This window comes from Sapajus apella, unplaced genomic scaffold, assembly GCF_009761245.1.
Source record: "Sapajus apella isolate SASKATOON/1434 unplaced genomic scaffold, GSC_monkey_1.0 scaffold9, whole genome shotgun sequence".
Taxonomy (NCBI): domain Eukaryota; kingdom Metazoa; phylum Chordata; class Mammalia; order Primates; family Cebidae; genus Sapajus; species Sapajus apella.
Window position 1 is genome coordinate 22,154,352 of NW_022436949.1, and position 17,094 is coordinate 22,171,445.

The 17,094-nt window shown below is 39.6% G+C and overlaps 1 protein-coding gene across 3 annotated transcripts; it reads right to left on the reverse strand.

Annotated features, from left to right (window-relative positions):
* Positions 1-2,143: 2,143 nt before the first annotated feature.
* On the reverse strand, positions 2,144-14,231 carry COMMD6 (COMM domain containing 6). Of its 3 annotated transcripts, none has more exons than XM_032277368.1 (4): positions 14,079-14,231; positions 13,979-13,990; positions 5,683-5,835; positions 2,144-2,346 (listed from the first exon to the last, which is right to left on the reverse strand). In XM_032277368.1, the coding sequence occupies exons 1-4, from the start codon at positions 14,118-14,120 to the stop codon at positions 2,296-2,298; spliced, it is 258 nt and encodes an 85-aa protein (XP_032133259.1). In that variant the 5' UTR covers positions 14,121-14,231; the 3' UTR covers positions 2,144-2,295. The 3 variants fall into 3 exon arrangements, with proteins under 3 accessions (XP_032133259.1, XP_032133260.1, XP_032133261.1); XM_032277369.1 differs by having other exon boundaries at positions 13,814-13,990; positions 14,079-14,149; XM_032277370.1 differs by lacking the exons at positions 13,979-13,990; positions 14,079-14,231 and adding an exon at positions 13,775-13,796.
* Between the last annotated feature and the right edge of the window lie 2,863 nt (positions 14,232-17,094).

Genomic DNA, 17,094 nt, shown 5'->3' on the forward strand with positions numbered 1-17,094 from the left:
TGAGACGGAGTCTTGCACTGTCACCCAGGCTGGAGTGCAGGGGTGTGATCTTGGTTCACTGCAACCTCTGCCTCCTGGGTTCAAGAGATTCTCCTGTCTCAGTTCCCCGAGTACCTGGGATTACAGGTGCCCAGCACTATGCCTGGCTAATTTTTCATATTTTTAGTAGAAACAGAGTTTCACGATTTGGCCAGGCCAGTCTCGAACTCTTAACTTTGTGATTCACCCGCCTTGGCCTCCCAAAGTGCTAGGATTAAAGGTGTGAGCCACTGCATTCAGCCAATCTTCTATGTCTTTGACCTTATACATACAAACAGGGCATATACAAAATACTGTCCTGTTTGTTAGGTGGTTCCATCGTAAACTAAAGTGAGAGCATTTACTGAGGCCAGGTCATATTCTCACCAGCTCTCGAAGAAGGGCTTGGCTTTGTGGTCTAAAATCTAACATATCTTGGCAGCAGAACTTTTATTATTTTTTTTTAGAGGCAGGGTCTTGCCCTGTCACCCAGGCTGGATGATCATAGCTAACTGTAACCTCAAAAGCTTAGCAATTCTCCTACCTCAGCCTCCCAAATTGAGATTGCAGGCATGAGCTACCACGCCTGGCTGACTTCTACATTTTAATGCTCTCGAAATATAAAATATAGAGCAAAACCAGCATCCATGTTTTAGTTTCTAAAACCATAGTTTGATTAAAATAACCAGAGGTACTGAAAGTAATGGGCTTCTAGGACTGTGACAGGAAACATCAGCTAACTCATCAAGCTGGTGAGAATCTGAGCGCACACGTGGGCTGCGGGAGGAAGCTGTCCTGGGCTCCTCACATCAGTATGCTACCTAGCAGGAAACAAAGAGGAAAGTGGATTCACACAGACCTGCAGAAATGCACACAGTGTGTGAAGAGGGTTTAAATCTCCAATATGGAGGACTACAATGTCTTGATCTATTTCCAGGCCATCTATTCTATTCCAGTGGCCTATTTGCTTACTTCTAAACAAATGCGATTACAATGTGGTGGCTTTATAGTATAAAAGAGTTTAATAAACAGGTTTATGTATGTAAATTGAACAGAGATCATCTAATGCAATAACTTGTATTAACAGGTTAACTCAGTCTTACAGAACTCAGAATAAAACTCATCTTTCTTTCCAACTCTGTGTATGTATTTGAACTTTTAATTGTACTTTAAGTTCTGGTATACATGTGCAGAACGTGCAGGTTTGCCACATAGGTATACATGTGCTGTGATGGTTTACTGCACCCATCAATCTGTCACCTACATTAAGCATTTCTCCTAATGCTATCCCTCCCCTAATCCCCCACTCCCTGACAGGCCCCGGTGTGTAATGTTCCCCTCGTGTCCATGTGTTCTCATTGTTCAACTATCACTTATGAGGGAGAACTTATAGTGTCTGGTTTTCTGTTGATGTATTAGTTTGCTAAGAATGATGGTTTCTACCTTCATCCATGTCCTTGCAAATGACATGAACTCACCCTTTTTCATGGCTGCATAGTATTCCATGGTGCATATGTGCCACATTTTCTTTATCCAGTCGATCATTAATGGGCATTTGGGTTGGTTCCAAGTCTTTGCTATTGTGAACAGTGCTGCAATAAACATACATGTGCATGTGTCTTTATAGGAGAATGATTTATAACCCTTTGGCTATATACCTAGTCATGGAATTGCCAGGTCAAATGGTATCTCTGGCTGTATTTGAACTTTCTACAACTATTAATAACAGAAACAAGCGAATGTCAGACTAATACTGTGTAAAGGAGCAATGGTAAATCTTAATCTGATTACAAATGTTTGAAAAAAGAACCCTCACTCTTATGATTGCTGTTATAATAAGTGATGGCTATAAAATTAAACTTGTAAAATTATTTTAATCAAATATTACTTTTCTGATTTATATATATATATTTATATATATATTACTGCATATGATTGTTTATAAAATGGGTGCCATCCAGTACAAGTTTTTAAACCATTGTTCTAACACATAAATTTGTGCTGCCTCCAATAGCAATGATTCAACTGTTAATCTGGTTATATAAATCACATTATCACCACGTACACTCTTTAAAGTGTCTAGTTCACACATTCACGAAGCTGTGCATTGATTACCACTACCCAATTCCTGTTTGATTTTTTTTATTATTTAAAAAAATGGAAAAGCAAAAGTACATTTTTCATTCAATATATGTTGCATTCTTATGTGGTTTTGTTGCAGAAAGTGAAGTCCATGACTTTAGAATGATAGCAGTTTACCAACCAAATAATCAGTCTTCACACAGTTTCAATAACTGCAGCAATTTCCTTGAATTGTCTGTAGAAATTCTGGAGAGAAAGGGGGAAAATAATATTAATTTTGCTTTTAGAAGATCCTTAAGTAGTTATTTTAATGATATCTGACTACCAGAGACTATGTAACATATTGTTTGTATTTTAATGTTACATCTCAATTACTGAAGGTTGCAATAAGAAATAAACAGGTGCAATTTGGTACAGTAAGCAAAAATACTACTGAAGAGTTGGATAATTATCTCATGACTAAACTTTTAATAAAAAGCACATGAGAAAGTCCTTTTAAGATCACACCAGAAGCCAGGCGCAGTGGCTCATGCCTGTAATCCCAGCACTTTGGGAGGGCAAGGCAGAAAGATCACAAGGTCAAGAGTTCAAGACCAGACTGGCCAACACGATGAAACCCCGTCTCTACTAAAAAATACAAAAATTAGCTGGGCATGGTGGCTCATGCTAATAATCCCAGCTACTTGGGAGGCTAAGGTAGGAGAACTGCTTGAACTGGGTCCTGGGCGGTGGAGGTTGCAGTGAGCCAAGATCAGGCCACTACACTCCAGTCTGGGCTACAGAGCAAGACTCCATCTCAAAACAAAACAAAACAAAAAACAAATCACACCAGGTTTATTAAATAACCAGCACTGTCCTAGACACTGAAAATAAAAATAACAGGTTGGTTCCAGGCCTCAAAACACTAAATCTAGTAAAAGACTGCATTTCAGTGTGCTGGGACTGTCTCATTTAAGATTATGGGTTCAATTACTAGAAGAAAGATCCAACATTAACAATGGTTTATATGATAGAAGTTTGTTTCTCTGTCATTTAAAAATTATGCTGGTACAATGGTTCTCCTATAGAAGTCATCTGCTTCTAAATCTCAGGGAAGAAAGGAATCAAGCAAATTGTTCTCCTGTCTTCTCTTGTACCTGCCAGGAAGCTAGGAGGCAAATCTGAAACTTAACCTTAGCAATCAGGATACCGTCTAATAATTTACACATCTGCACTTTCCTTCTTATTTGGTCTTAATTTTCTATTTTGCTACTTAAGAGGATATGTATTATTTTCATTTATGTTTGTCACAGAATGAAGCAAAGTGTACTTATTTCTTTAAAAATATGTATTGATGTTCAAAATTTTAGTTATCAACAAGACATAAATTAAAAGCTCAAAGAATGTTCCTTAGCTCTCAGTCATGTAATGTGATTAATAGGCTATCTTGCGAAGTTTTAAGCCATGTAAGAACTATCTTTAAAAGAGTTGCCTCCAATGAAAATATTTTTTGTGTATATTTATATTTAATATGTTTATAATGTATGCATACATTGTATGTATATACTATATATTTGTATACATACATCCACAATGGAATATCACACAGCCATAAAAAAGGAAATCCTGCCATTTGCAACATGGATGAACCTGGAGGACATTATGCAAAGTGAAGTAAGTCAGACACAGAAAGGCAAATGCTGCATGATCTCATATGGGGAACCTAAAAAAGTCAAACTCACAGAAGCAGAGAGAAGAGTGGAGGTTGCCCGGAGCTGAGTTTGGGGTTAATGGTGAAATGTTAGTAAAAAGGTACAAACCTTTGGTTATAAAATGAGTAAGTCTGAGATCTAATGTACAATATGGTAGCAGTAATTAATAATATTGTATTGTTTACTTGAAACTTGCTTTAAAAAAAAGGAGATTTTACATGCCCTCACCACACACACATACACACCAAAAAAAAAAAAAAAAAAAATAAAGTGGTCATCATTACACAATGTTTATGTTTATTAAATCATCACATTGTGATACCTTCAAAATACGCAATTTTAATTTGTTAACCGTACCTCAATAAAGCCGGGGGAAAAAAGTTAATCCATTTGTGATTTTTTTTCTATAGGAAAAAATGTTTAGAGGTGGAATTTAGAGAGCTGCAAAGAATAAGAAGAACTGGGCCAGCACCCATGAATTACAGAAAAGACCAAAATGTATATTCTCTTTTCAAATTGACTGAGTTCTTGTATTTAGTTGAATGTTATTCCCATATCACACTATACATTTATTTCCTTTTCACTAAGTCTCAGTCCTTCTAAGACACTAATAATAATGTTAAATTTGTGACCATTATTTTTGTTTCAAAGCAGTGATAGCTATTGTAAAGAAAAAAAAGTGGGCTGAGCATGGTGGCTCACACTTGTAATCCCAGCACTTTGAGAGGCTGAGGCGGGTGGATCAACTGAGGTCAGGAGTTTGAGACCAGCCTGGCCAACATGGTGAAACCCCATCTCTACTAAAAACACAAAAATTAACTGAGCATGGTGGCAGGCGCCTGTAATCCCAGCAATCGGGAGGCTGAGGCAGGAGAATTGCTTAACCCAGGAGGCGGAGGTTGCAGTGAGCAGATATCATGCCATTGCACTCCAGCCTGGGTAACAAGAGTGAAACTGTGTCTCAAAAAAAAAAAAGAAAAAAAAAAGAAAAGAAAATGGAAAGAAATTATTTAAAATACAGTTTATAAAAGTAGAAATCAAAAGTATCATAAAGTGGTATATGAAAAGCTTTTCTTTAAAAGGAACCCTAGGAACAATATACTTTTAGTTTTAAAAAGAATCACTTTTTATTTCCATTTCATTCACGATGGTTGCTTTTCTTTGACTTTTAGAGTACAAACGGCTGTTTAAGTACTAAGTGTAAGCACTAAGTTACTACTAGTGTAAATGCTAAAAACAGATTCTTACCTATTCACTCACCAAAAGGAACAAACAAAGCAAAACTGTACAGGACAGTTAAATTAATGACAAAACATCTCCCAGTATGTACATTTAAAAGAAAACCTTATTTCTTGTCCACTCCCTTTCCTTTTACTCCCCCTTGGTTACAGAAAAGAGGTAGAATGATAATATGGTAACATAACTCTGAACGACTGAGTTACTTAAGTCCCTAGCTGATAAAGTCAGTCAGCAAGTACAGTTGCTTTGACCTGCATTTTGTAAACATAATTAGTCAGAAAATTTAGGGTCAACACTATTCAACGATTCATTTAGCTTAACATTCTTGAACATGAAGCCCAAAGGAGTAAGGATCAAACAGTTAAATGCAAAGTAAATATCCTGCCACTGATGATAAAAATTTCCTAAATATACTGAGACTGTTCAAGTGATCAAACGGCGCAGAACGCAAATTCAGCACAATATATTGAAAATAATTTATCAAATTCCCAAAGACAAATTCACATCTGTTGCATATACTACTAGTAAAGGTAAAGTTTACAAATCAATTTACAAATAAAAACCATTAAAGTTTTCCTGTAGATTTTATACCTCTTTTTAAGCGACAATTATAGAAAAAATGAACTAAAACTGAACGAGTTAAATCACAAACCTGAAACTGTGGAATCGTCATTTCAAAGCACTTGGTCTTTACTTGGCCTGAATGATCTGCCACTTTTAGCATCACTGCAACATAAGGATACTTAAGCGATCTGCAAGTGTCTGAGCTCACTGCCATACCCAGTTTCCACTGGAAATCGACAAGCTTTAATAAGAAAGGGCAAAATAATACATTAGTAGCAACGTTACCTGGAATGCAGATATTTATTCAATTTTACTACTCTCACACTCAACTTTTAGTTTCAATGATGGCCATATTTAACTAAAATATCTTCATTTTAATATTGCTAGAGGAACAATAATCAAATGAAAACTGGAGAGGTAATAAGGGATACAAACACAGTTAGAAAACACCACCACAGTAAAAAACGGAAAAAAGTAAAAAGTGGAAAAACAAATCTCCACTCCAATGGATAATGGAAGTGGAAGGAAGGTGTGGCAGTACTGGTTTTCTTTAACAGGCTTAAATTTTGCTCCTGCGCTTCAGGGACTCCAAATGCTTTGGAGTATCTTTTAGTTCACTTTCCTGTTCCATGCTCAAGCCTTACATTAGCATGTATAGTGATGAGGTGGTTTTGGACTTCATCAGTGTTCATGACAGATACATGTCCTGGGTGATGTGCTATGCAGTTTACATGTATTAAATACCTCAACGAATCAACATAACATTATAGGTTATTGTTTCCACTTTTCACACGACAAAAGCCAACTTCAGAGAGCTTAGGTAATGTGCATAAGGTCACACATGTCTGGAACCAGAACTGAAATCAAAGTCTGACTCCAAAGATTACATGCTTAGTGACTACTGGTTCTCTCAATACTTTTTATCTAATTCCTGTCAATGACTGTTAAATGATGCCATGGCATAAAATATGCAGCTGTTAATACTGCCTCAAAAACATGACTAAAACACAAAACACAGGGGCCGGGCACAGTGGCTCACACCTATAATCCCAGCACTTTGGGAGGCCGAGGCAGGCGGATCACGAGGTCAAGAGATCAAGACCATCCTGGCCAACATGGTGAAACCCCATCTCTATGAAAAATGCAAAAATTAGCTGCTTGAGGTGGCATGTGCCTGTGGTCCCAGCTACTTGGGAGGCTGAGGCGGAAGAATCGCTTGAACCCCGGAGGCAAAGGTTGCAGTGAGCCGAGATTGGGCCACTGCACTCCAGCCTGGCGACAGAGCAAGACTCCGTCTCAAAAAAAACAAACAAACAAAAAAAACAAAACACAAAACACAGGGATAGAATACTGTCTATCTTGTTTCCAAAGGTTAGCCTGGTACATAGCAGGCACTCAAAAAGTACTTGCTCACTGACTAATGCCTTTTTCTACCAAACTAATGCTCACTGGACAAAAAACTTCATTTGCTAATATATTTCTTTTTGTAAAAGTTAGGATTTTTGTAAATCCCACCACGTATCCTACACATATCCATCATGAACACTGATGAAATCCAAACTGCCTTATCACTATTTACACTAATGTAATACTTGAGCCTGAGGACTATGGTGAGAAAAAGAAATGGAATGGTTCCCATGGGTGCCTCAATCAACTGTGAAAGTTATATAACCCATCCTCTATTTTAGGACTTTTGGGGTACAGAATACGGGAAGGCGCTCGTAAATCCCCCATTTTTATAAAAGGGGGATTTTATAAAAATTCCTCCTCTCTCAGACTTGCTGTGCATCAATCTCCTAGAGCATTAAGTCTCAGCTGGTGCTGACAAAAGGATAACATCTTTTATAAATAAAAAGATTGAATAAATTCATTTTAAAGGAACATTCTCCAAAAAGGCAAGTCACAAAGTAACTACAAATCTCTAATAAACACATGAAAATGTGCTCAACTTAAGAAACAGGAAATTAAAGCCACAATTAGATACCACTACACAGCTACCAAAATGGCAAAAATTTAAGTCTGAAAATTCCAAGTATTGGTAAGGAAGGATGTGAGGCAATGGGAAGTGTCACATGCTGTTGATGGAAGTGTAAACTGGGCCAATCTATTAACGAACTTGCTTTAGCTAGTAAAACTGTAGCTATGCATCCTGAGATCCAGATTTTACTAGGGTTAGAACTTGGAAAAACTTGTGCATATGTACATGGGACATACATGAGAATGTGTTTGGCAGCTTTATTCATAATAGCCCTAAGCTGGAAACCCAAATGTTCATTAGAAATAAAATGGATAAATGAAATGCTAGACAGCAATGAAAATGAACTTCCATTACACGTAAAACCAAAAATGTTAAAACAAGTCCAAAATTTATGATTCTGTTCAATGAAACTTGAGAAACAGCTGGTAAGCTATAAAGAGATGAATCTGACTATCCTTTGCGGTGGAGAGAAGTGATTGAAGAGGAGCATATGGTGGGCTTCTGGGGGACTGGTAACACTCAATTTACTGACTTTTGCTTGTGGTTACATGAGTTTTCACTTTTAAATAATTCATTTTTTGTGCACTTTTTTGCGTATATGGTCCAGAGAGAGGGCAATATAAGTGAGCATATTCCAGGCTGAAAGGAAGAATTTATAGTAGTGTAGGGAGCTAAGGGAAAGCTCTACAGAAGGCATAATATTTAAGCTCTATTTTGAAGAATAAACAGAACTGGAATTGGGAGGAAAATGCGTTTTATTTGTATATACCATAAATGCACACCTAGCAAACAATACTTAATATTAGGTGGAACCAATTACAGATGAAAAGAGTCAAAATGTGGTTTAGGAATGGAACATTCATCTCTCTTAAAGTAGATGGCTCTTGTAAGAAAGTACGGAAAATAAAGTCGACAAAAGTGATCAAAAAGTCAGTAATTCTTTGCAAATTGAGCTCTCTGAGGTTTTCACATTACTTTTATATCCTTTATCATAATACGGAAAAGTTACCATATTAAGTCACTTAAAATTTCCCTGTAGGCACTGGGGATACACTGAAAGTTTTTGAATAGAGAAATTGATAGCAAGATATTCATTAACGGATACTCAGGCTGGGCACAGTGGCTCACACCTGTAATCCCAGCACTTTGGGAGGCCAAGGGAAGTGGATCATTTGACTGCCAGTTCCAGACCAGCCTGGGCAACAGCCCTGTTTCTACAAAAAACACAAAAATAAGCCAGGCGTGGTGGGGCACTCCTACAGTCCAGCTACTTGGGAGGATAAAGTGGGAGGATCACCTGAGCCCAGGAGGTCAAGGCTGCAGTGAGCTGTGGGCATGCCACTGCACTCCAGCCTGGGCAGAGCAAGACTCCAGTTCTAAAAAAAAAAAAAAAAAAAAAGAGAGAGAGAGAGAAAGAGATGTTCATCTGGTGGCAGCAGAACACAATAATCCAAGTCTGAAGTTAAGTAAGTGCCTGAACTAAGCTGGTGACAACTAGGATTAAACTGATCTTATATTAAGGATGTGTGACTAGGTCTTGATTGCTGATAGAATACAACTATAGTTGTTTATAGAAAACTATAAAAATTCGAGCTTGGATAACTGGGAGAATGTTGAGATATCAAGTCTAAAAGTAGCATTAAGAGAGGATACTAGGGATATCTCAATAGGAATGTTCAGAAAGTGGCTAAAAATCCAAAAACAGAATTCAGGGGAGTTCATGTGTAGAGAGAGTTTTAATTCCAGTTCAACAGTGATATCCAAAAACTGAACCGGGAATTTCTTTTCCTTCTTTTTTTTTTCCAGACAGGCTCTCAGTCTGTTGCTCAAGCTGGAGTGCAGTGGCATGGACATGACCCACTGCAGCCTAGACTTCCTGGGCTCAAGCAATCCTTCTACCTGGGCCTCCCTCCCCTAAATGTTTGAGTAAGAAATAAGTAAGCAATTTCTTATTTTTAACATTACTTAGCCTGTACAACTTGATGGAAGAAGTTCCACTTCTACCATCCACATTAAAGTGGTAGATTAAAGCATTGCCTATTTGATTCTCAGAATCTAAAATAAAACTGGAAGATTTCAAGCAGAAAAGCAATGAAGGTGTGCAATGCTGGAAAATTCGCCATTGAAACAGTGAAACTGTCAGGTGAGGAAACAGGGAGAGCTGCCATCAAGACACTGTGCAAAGTTAGTCTTCACAACTGAAAGAAAGCTAGGACTAGGTTTATGAGATGTGAATTTCCAAAACTCTAACCTCAACATTTAAATGCAAACTGAAAGCAAACCTTCTGATAAATGTATTTTGGCCTTAAGGAGGAGTGAACTGCATAGAATTTAAAAATAAAGGAACATAAAAGAAAAAATCAGAACAGAGAGCACTTAACACTATGGAGAATGTTAAGAATGAAACAACATACATGGTAGCCCCAAAATTATTGTATAATGAAGTATTGAAAAAGGAAAACATGCAAAGAAACAAAAAGCTAGTAGTAAAAAACGAAATATAAAAACATCCAGAAGTAGGCCGGGCGCGGTGGCTCAAGCCTGTAATCCCAGCACTTTGGGAGGCCGAGGCAGGTGGATCACGAGGTCAAGAGATCGAGACCAACCTGGTCAACATGGTGAAACCCCGTCTCTACAAAAATTACAAAAAATTAGCTGGGCAAGGTGGCGCGTGCCTGTAGTCCCAGCTACTCAGGAGGCTGAGGCAGGGAATTGCTTGAACCCAGGAGGCGGAGGTTGCGGTGAGCCGAGATCGCGCCATTGCACTCCAGCCTGGGTAACAAGAGCGAAACTCCGTCTCAAAAAAAAAAAAAAAAAACATCCAGAAGTAAAATGAATACAAAGAATCAGAAAGTAAATATATAAAAAGGTAAACAAATTAGCTGTAGTCACATCAAGAACTGATGTGAAGGCTGAAGCTACTAATAATAAAAAACATGACCATAAAAACTGTCTATAAAGATAAAACTGGCAATTCCGATGTGTTTTGAGTAAGAAAGAGAGGCCTCATTTTTAAGTATTTACTAAGCAATACTACGTTCTAGGCTTTAGGGATGTGAAAAATAAAACAGAGTACTTGACCTTCAGAATTCTAGTGGGGAAGGCAGACAATAAACAAAAATATAATGAAATTGTAGTAAGTATTATTATTAAAAGTGTGACAAAATGCAGGATAAGGTGACAAGGTGACCAAAAAGTCTATTTAGATAGAGCCTGAGAAGACCTCTTTTATGTGGCTTTTGAACAGAAAGAGAACCAAATAAAATGAAGAAAAAGCCACAGGATATCTGGAGAAAAGAGCATTCTGGACTGAAGGAGAAGCATGGTTGGTGTGTTTAGGGAACAATGAGCCCCAGGTGGTTGGAGGAGCTTGAGCTAGGAAGAGTGGTAAGAGATGAGGAATCCATTTACAAAGGGCCATGTAGGCCAAGGTAAATACCTAAGACTTCTCCAGTGTGACAAGAATCTCTTAAAAAGCTCTGAATATGGCCAGGCACAGTGGTTCACCCAACACTTTGGGAGGCCAAGGCGGGTGGATCACAAGGTCAAGAGATTCAGATCATCCTGGCTAACACAGTGTAGGGTATCTACTAAAAATACAAAAAACTTAGCCGGGCATGGTGGCACGTGCCTGTAGTCCCAGCTACTCCAGAGGCTGAGCCAGGAGAATCGCTTGAATCTGGCAGGAGGAGGATGCAGTGAGCCCAGATCACACCACTGCATTCCAGCCTGAGTGACAGAACAAGGCTCCATCTGAAAAAACAAACAAACAAACAAAAGCTCTGAGTAGCAGAGATACCTGTCCTAACTTAGATTACAAAAGGCTCATCCAGACTGCCAGGTGAAGTACAAAGTTTAAGAGAGAAAATTGGGAGACCCTATGAGGAGGCTACTGCAGCATTCCAGAAAAGAGAATAGCAGCTTGGACCCAGGTGGCAGCAAGAGGAGGTGAATTTGGAGCCAGAGAGAACAATACGCTGGTGTGACTGTATGTCAGGCGTGAGGGAGAGTTGGGAGCCACAGCAATTTGTCAATTACAGTTTAGGCATTGGTTTCTGCCGAGTTTCTGCTCTCAGTTGTGATTCTCTGTATTCACATTTTGTCTCACCAATTTGGGGACAGCAATTTGCCCTGTGATCTCGCTTCTCTGATAGATCCAAGAGGAGTTGTTGATTTTTTTCAGTTTGTTCAGTTTTTCCTTGTTGTTAGGACAAGGTAGTAACTTACAAGCTCCTTACGCGCTGGATTACAATGTAAAAGTCTACTGCTTTTTGTAATTTTCTTCATAAAACTTTTAAATATCTTCTGTTAGATTTATTTCAAGGTGCTCTGTAATTTCTTTCTTCTTTTTGTTTTTTTAGAGACAGGGTCTCACTCTGTCACCCAGGCTGGACTGGAGTGGTGTAATCACAGCTCACTGCTGTCTCAAACTCCTGTGCTCAAGAGATCTGGTCTCAGCCTCCTGAGTAGCTAGGACTACAAGTCTGTGCCTTGAAACCTGAATGCTTTTTTTAATTTTTAGAGAGATAAAGTCTTTCTATGTTGCCCAGGCCGGTCTCAAACTCCTGGCCTTAAGCAATCCTCCCAAAGCCCTGAGATTACAGTGGTGAGCCACCACACCTCACCTATAATTTCTTAATGTTATAAATGACATCTTTAAAATTATATTTTCCAACTCTTTATGTCCGAACTAAAGAACAACAAACAATAGAATCACCTTGCTGAACTCTCATATTAATTCTAATAATCTGTTTGTAAATGATCTTGGCTTTTCCTATGTAAACAATCATATAACCTCTGAATGACAGCAGAGAAGGATGTGCAGTAGGCTGAATAATAGCCCCCCAAATATGTCCACATCCTAATCCCCAAAATCTATGAATATGTTACCTTAGGTGACAAAACAGTCTTGGTAGATGTGATAAAATTAAGGATTTGGAGATGGGGAGATTTTCCTGGATTATCCAGGTGGGCCCAATGTAATTGCAAGGGTCCTTATAAGAGGGAGGACAAAAGGTCAGAGTCAGAGAAGGCAACGTGACAATAGAAGCAGAGGCTGGAATGATGTGCTCTGAAGATGGAAGCAGATACCACAAGCCGAAGAGGAATCATTCTCTTCTACCGCCTCAGAAGGAACACAGCCCTGCAGACACCTTGATTTTAGCCCCGTAAGACTAGTTTAGGACTTGTGACCTCCAGAACTATAAGATAATAAATTTGTGTTTAAGCCAAAAAGAGTTCAATTTTAAATTGAACTCTTTAATTAGTGTGATTCTGCTTCAGAATATCTTTCTTTCTTTTTTTTTTTTTTTTTTAGAGACGGAGTCTCGCTCTGTTGCCCAGGCTGGAGTGCAGTGGCCAGGTCTCACCTCACTGCAACCTCCTACCTCAGCCTCCTGAGTAGCTGGGATTACAGGTGCCCACCACCACACCCAGCTAGTTTTTGCATTTTTAGTAGAGATGGGGTTTCACCATGTTGGCCAGGCTGGTCTCAAACTCCTGACCTCATGCGATCTGCATGTCTTGGCCTCCCAAAGTGCTGAGATTACAGGTTCAGCCACCATGCCGGGCCTTCAGAATATCTTACATACAAAACTTAACGTAAGAGAATGGATAAAATGGCTTATGAAAGATTGAATCGAAATGCACTAAGTCGATGCACTAAGCAAAGCCAGGCAAATGGTTGACATATCTTTGACTTCCCCTCGCTCCCAGGAATCCTCGAAAGCAGGATCAGTTAGAGAAAAATGACAGAGAGCACTCAATGGACACCTCTTTCAGCCCCTGTATTCTAATTATTTCTTACCTCATCCCTTTCTTATACTTTGTATGGACTTGGGTAACTCCTGGCCTAAAAATACTCTAGTTTTAGTGCTCATATTCTGGGAAGTGTGTTATAAGTTATGTGCCTAAAAATAGTTTATTAGCTAAAACAGCACAGTAACACTTGAAACAGAAATGGGACTAAGGTATACTTTAATAGTCAAATTCATACTTCTAGCATTATGAATCCATACTCTAAAAGGCTAAAATGCTATACTGCATCTTCAAAAATAACTTTTTTAGAGACTAAGAAAATGTTTGAGGTGCTGTATCTGAAAATTTTAATAACTTCTTCTATACCCATGACACTTTAAAATGCCGTATTTCTAGCTTCGAATAAACGTCGCCTAATCAATGCCCAGCAATCCTTGATCTGCACTTTGGGCTAGAGCGGATACATTACAATGGCAACGGCTACCGGCTCAGGTGCAAAGGAGAAGCAGCAATGCAGGGATGCGGACTGAAGGTCACAGGCTCGCGGACACAGGACTGGGGGAGACCCGGGGAAGGCTCAGGGTGGCACGGTCTAGCAGCCGTGGGAGGCTGGCCGGTGGAGGACAGGGCGGGGCGGCCGCTCACTCACCTGGTTGGTGACCTGAAACGGAAGCAGAAACACAATTTAGGGAGACATCGTTCTTGTTCCAGAGCCTTGCTGCCCGCTATCCTTCCAGGCTGGGACTCACCTTGGACTTGGCATCCAGCAGCGGCTCGCTGGACGCCTCCATGGGCAGCACGCAGGGGTAGGGCCGCGGACTCCAGCGAACGCCCGCCCAGCCAGCGCTTCCGCTTCCACGTCCTGCCCGTCGCGGCCTGGCGCACGCGGCGGGCGTAGTGGGGGAAGCTGAGAAAAAGCATCTTTATGTAACTCAATTATTTCCTAACTAAACATTAGTTTTAAGGAGACACTGAGCTAAAAGAAAATGATTGTATAGAAAAGGCCAAAGGCTTGGGAGACACTTTGAAAAGAAAAGCACTTATTAAATTTAGGATGCCGCTTCCTCTCCCTAACACTGACATGTGGGCTCTTCCAGTCTGGAGCGGGGCGGGCACAGCAGCTCCAGACTGGAAGAGCCCAACCAAACTCGGAAACCACTGGGCGACCACACCCCCCTGCCCGTGGGAGTTTGTCCGGCGTGGGAGGCCTGTGGGGACTACAGTTACAGGGTGAGCTTCGGTCACTCGGAGTTACTTCGCTGGCCTAGCTGTGGGCGGGGGATGCTTTCCATTATCCGTCCTGTCCGTGTCCTACCCCAGCCCTCAGTCTGGCTGCGGCAATACCTTCCCATCTGGGCTTCCCATTCCTTTCCTATTGACCTCAAATCCATCCTACACAAAGTATCCACAATGATTTTTTTCCCCGCCAACTGTTTATTTTGAAAAACTATTTTTTTCAGAAAAATTGCAAAAACAATTCAATGAACATCTGTATATCCTTCTTTTAGATTGACCAACCGTTCGCATTGTACACATTTGCTTTACCTCGGCTTGTGGTGAGGATGATACTTCACTCCTAAATGCTTGAGCATGTTGTCTCCTAAGAGCGAGGGCATTCTTCTAAATAACCACAGTACAACTACCACACTCGGGAAATTTAACATTGATAAAATACTATTATCTAATAAATAGGTCAAATTAAAATTTCCCCAGTTGTTTCAACAATATTCTTTAAAGTTATTCCCTACCGTATTCACAAACAGAATCTAATTAAGGGCCACCTGGAATTTGGTGATCATGTCTCTTTAGTCTCCTCTAATCTAGAACTGCACCAGTAAAGTGGTAGCAGGCCTGTGTTTCTCAGTAAAGGTTCCGGGGTGGTGGGGTTTGGAGGGGGAGATGGAAAGGGAGAGCTCTGCTTTTAGGCTCATTCACGTTGTTGGCAGAGCTCAGTTCTGTACAGTTTATTTACTGGCTTTTAGATGGGGATTCCCAGCTCCTAGAGGCCATCTGCATTCCTTGGCTCATGGCCCCTTCCTCCATCTTCAAAGCCAGGAAGGGCAGGTCAAGTCCTCCTCACACTTTAAATCTCTCTGATCTCCCTTTCTGTATGATCTCTCCTGTTCCTATTCCTTCTTTTGCCACATCTCTCTGATTATAACCTGAAAAAGTTCTCTGTTTCTAAGGGCTGAAATCATTACTAGATCAGGTATAACCAAATAAGAATAACCTTTTTTTTTTGAAACAGAGTCTCACTCTGTCATCCAGGCTGGAGTGCAGTGGCATGATCTCAGTTCACTGTAACCTCTGCCTCCCTGTTTTAAGCAATTCTTCTGTCTCAGCCTCCTGAGTAGCTGGGATTACAGGCATGCATCACCATGCCCAGCTAATTTTTGTATTTTTAGTAGAGATGGGTCTCTTCATTTTGGCCAGGCTTATCTCAAACTCCTGTCTTCAAGTAATCTGCCCACTTCGGGCCTTGGCCTCCCAAAGTGCTGGGATTACAGGCGTGAGCCACCGTGCCTGGCCTCTCTTTACATAAATTTTAATTATATTTTAAAAGTTCCTTCAGATCAGTACCTAAATTAGTGTTTCAATGAATAATCAGGATGGAAATCTTTGGAGGGGGAAATTTTTAGAATAATGCTTACTTCAAATACCCTTATAGGATTGTTGGAGAATTACATTAGTTAATGCATGTTAAGCACCTAAAAATGTCCCTGGCATGTAGTACTCAGAAACTAGGCCAAAAAAAAAAAAAAAAAAAAAGCAAAAAGCAAAAAAAAACCCTGATTCAAATGTTATTGGACCTGATAAAATGTACTAATTAGCTTGGGAGGATGGTCCCTGAATGAATCAGATGATTTCTTCTCTGTGAAAGTCTGATGGAAAGACAGAACACTGCTGTGCATCCAGCTGGTCAGTGCATCCGTTCTATTTGCCACGAAATCTTTTTCTTGAGTTCTTGGTGTCATGGGAGTGAGGGGTGGGGGTACACACACACACACGCCCCTTAACTTTGTAAAAATGCTTCAAAAAGGTGAAAAGATATATTTTAAGAGGTAATTTTTGTTATTTCTTTGTATTTTTCATGCATTCTTTTAAAAACTGTTTACTATTGTTCTAATTCAACATGAGTGCACTTCAAAAACCTATTGATCTTCTTTGGGAGAGTATAATGTCATTAGCATTTAGGGTAATTTCTGCCAATTGTTACTCCAGCAACACATGTTATAATTTATGTTTCAGATCTACTATTTATGTTTCAGATCTCTATCTTACAAGAGATCAGAACTTACACAAATTTTGCACTTAGAAAATACAGATGTTACGAATAGAGTCAAAAAATGCTAACATTAAAAATGCATGAGTATAATTTTGTTTTATTTATTTTTACATAATGACATATAACATGTCAGAACATATTTTTGGAGCTCTTACAATAAGCCTAGTACTATCACATGCATAGGAAGAAATCCATAGAACTATGGCATAAACTCTGATCTCATGAGCATTATGGTGTAATGTAGAAAATGAAATTGATACTCATGAAGCGGGCAACCCTTCAGCGTAAGTATTTATTTTAAGGCTTTTTGTGTCAAGTGATATGCAGTTGTTCCTAAGTATACTCAGGAGATCGGTTCCAGGACCAGTTAAGGCAGATGACAATGTACCCAAATCTGCATCTACTCCAGTCCTGTTGCCTGTCCTGCCGAACTTGAGTATAGGAGAAGTCTGCCTCCCTGTTTGTGGGTTTAGCATCTT

Bases quoted from the DNA above. Each gene is read 5' to 3' on its own strand.
- COMMD6 (XM_032277368.1), bottom strand. From the start codon at position 14,120: ATGGAGGCGTCCAGCGAGCCGCTGCTGGATGCCAAGTCCAAG. The intron at 2,347-5,682 runs GTTTGTGATTTA...CTTTCTCTCCAG, and splicing joins TGACGATTCCACAGTTTCAG to AATTTCTACAGACAATTCAA.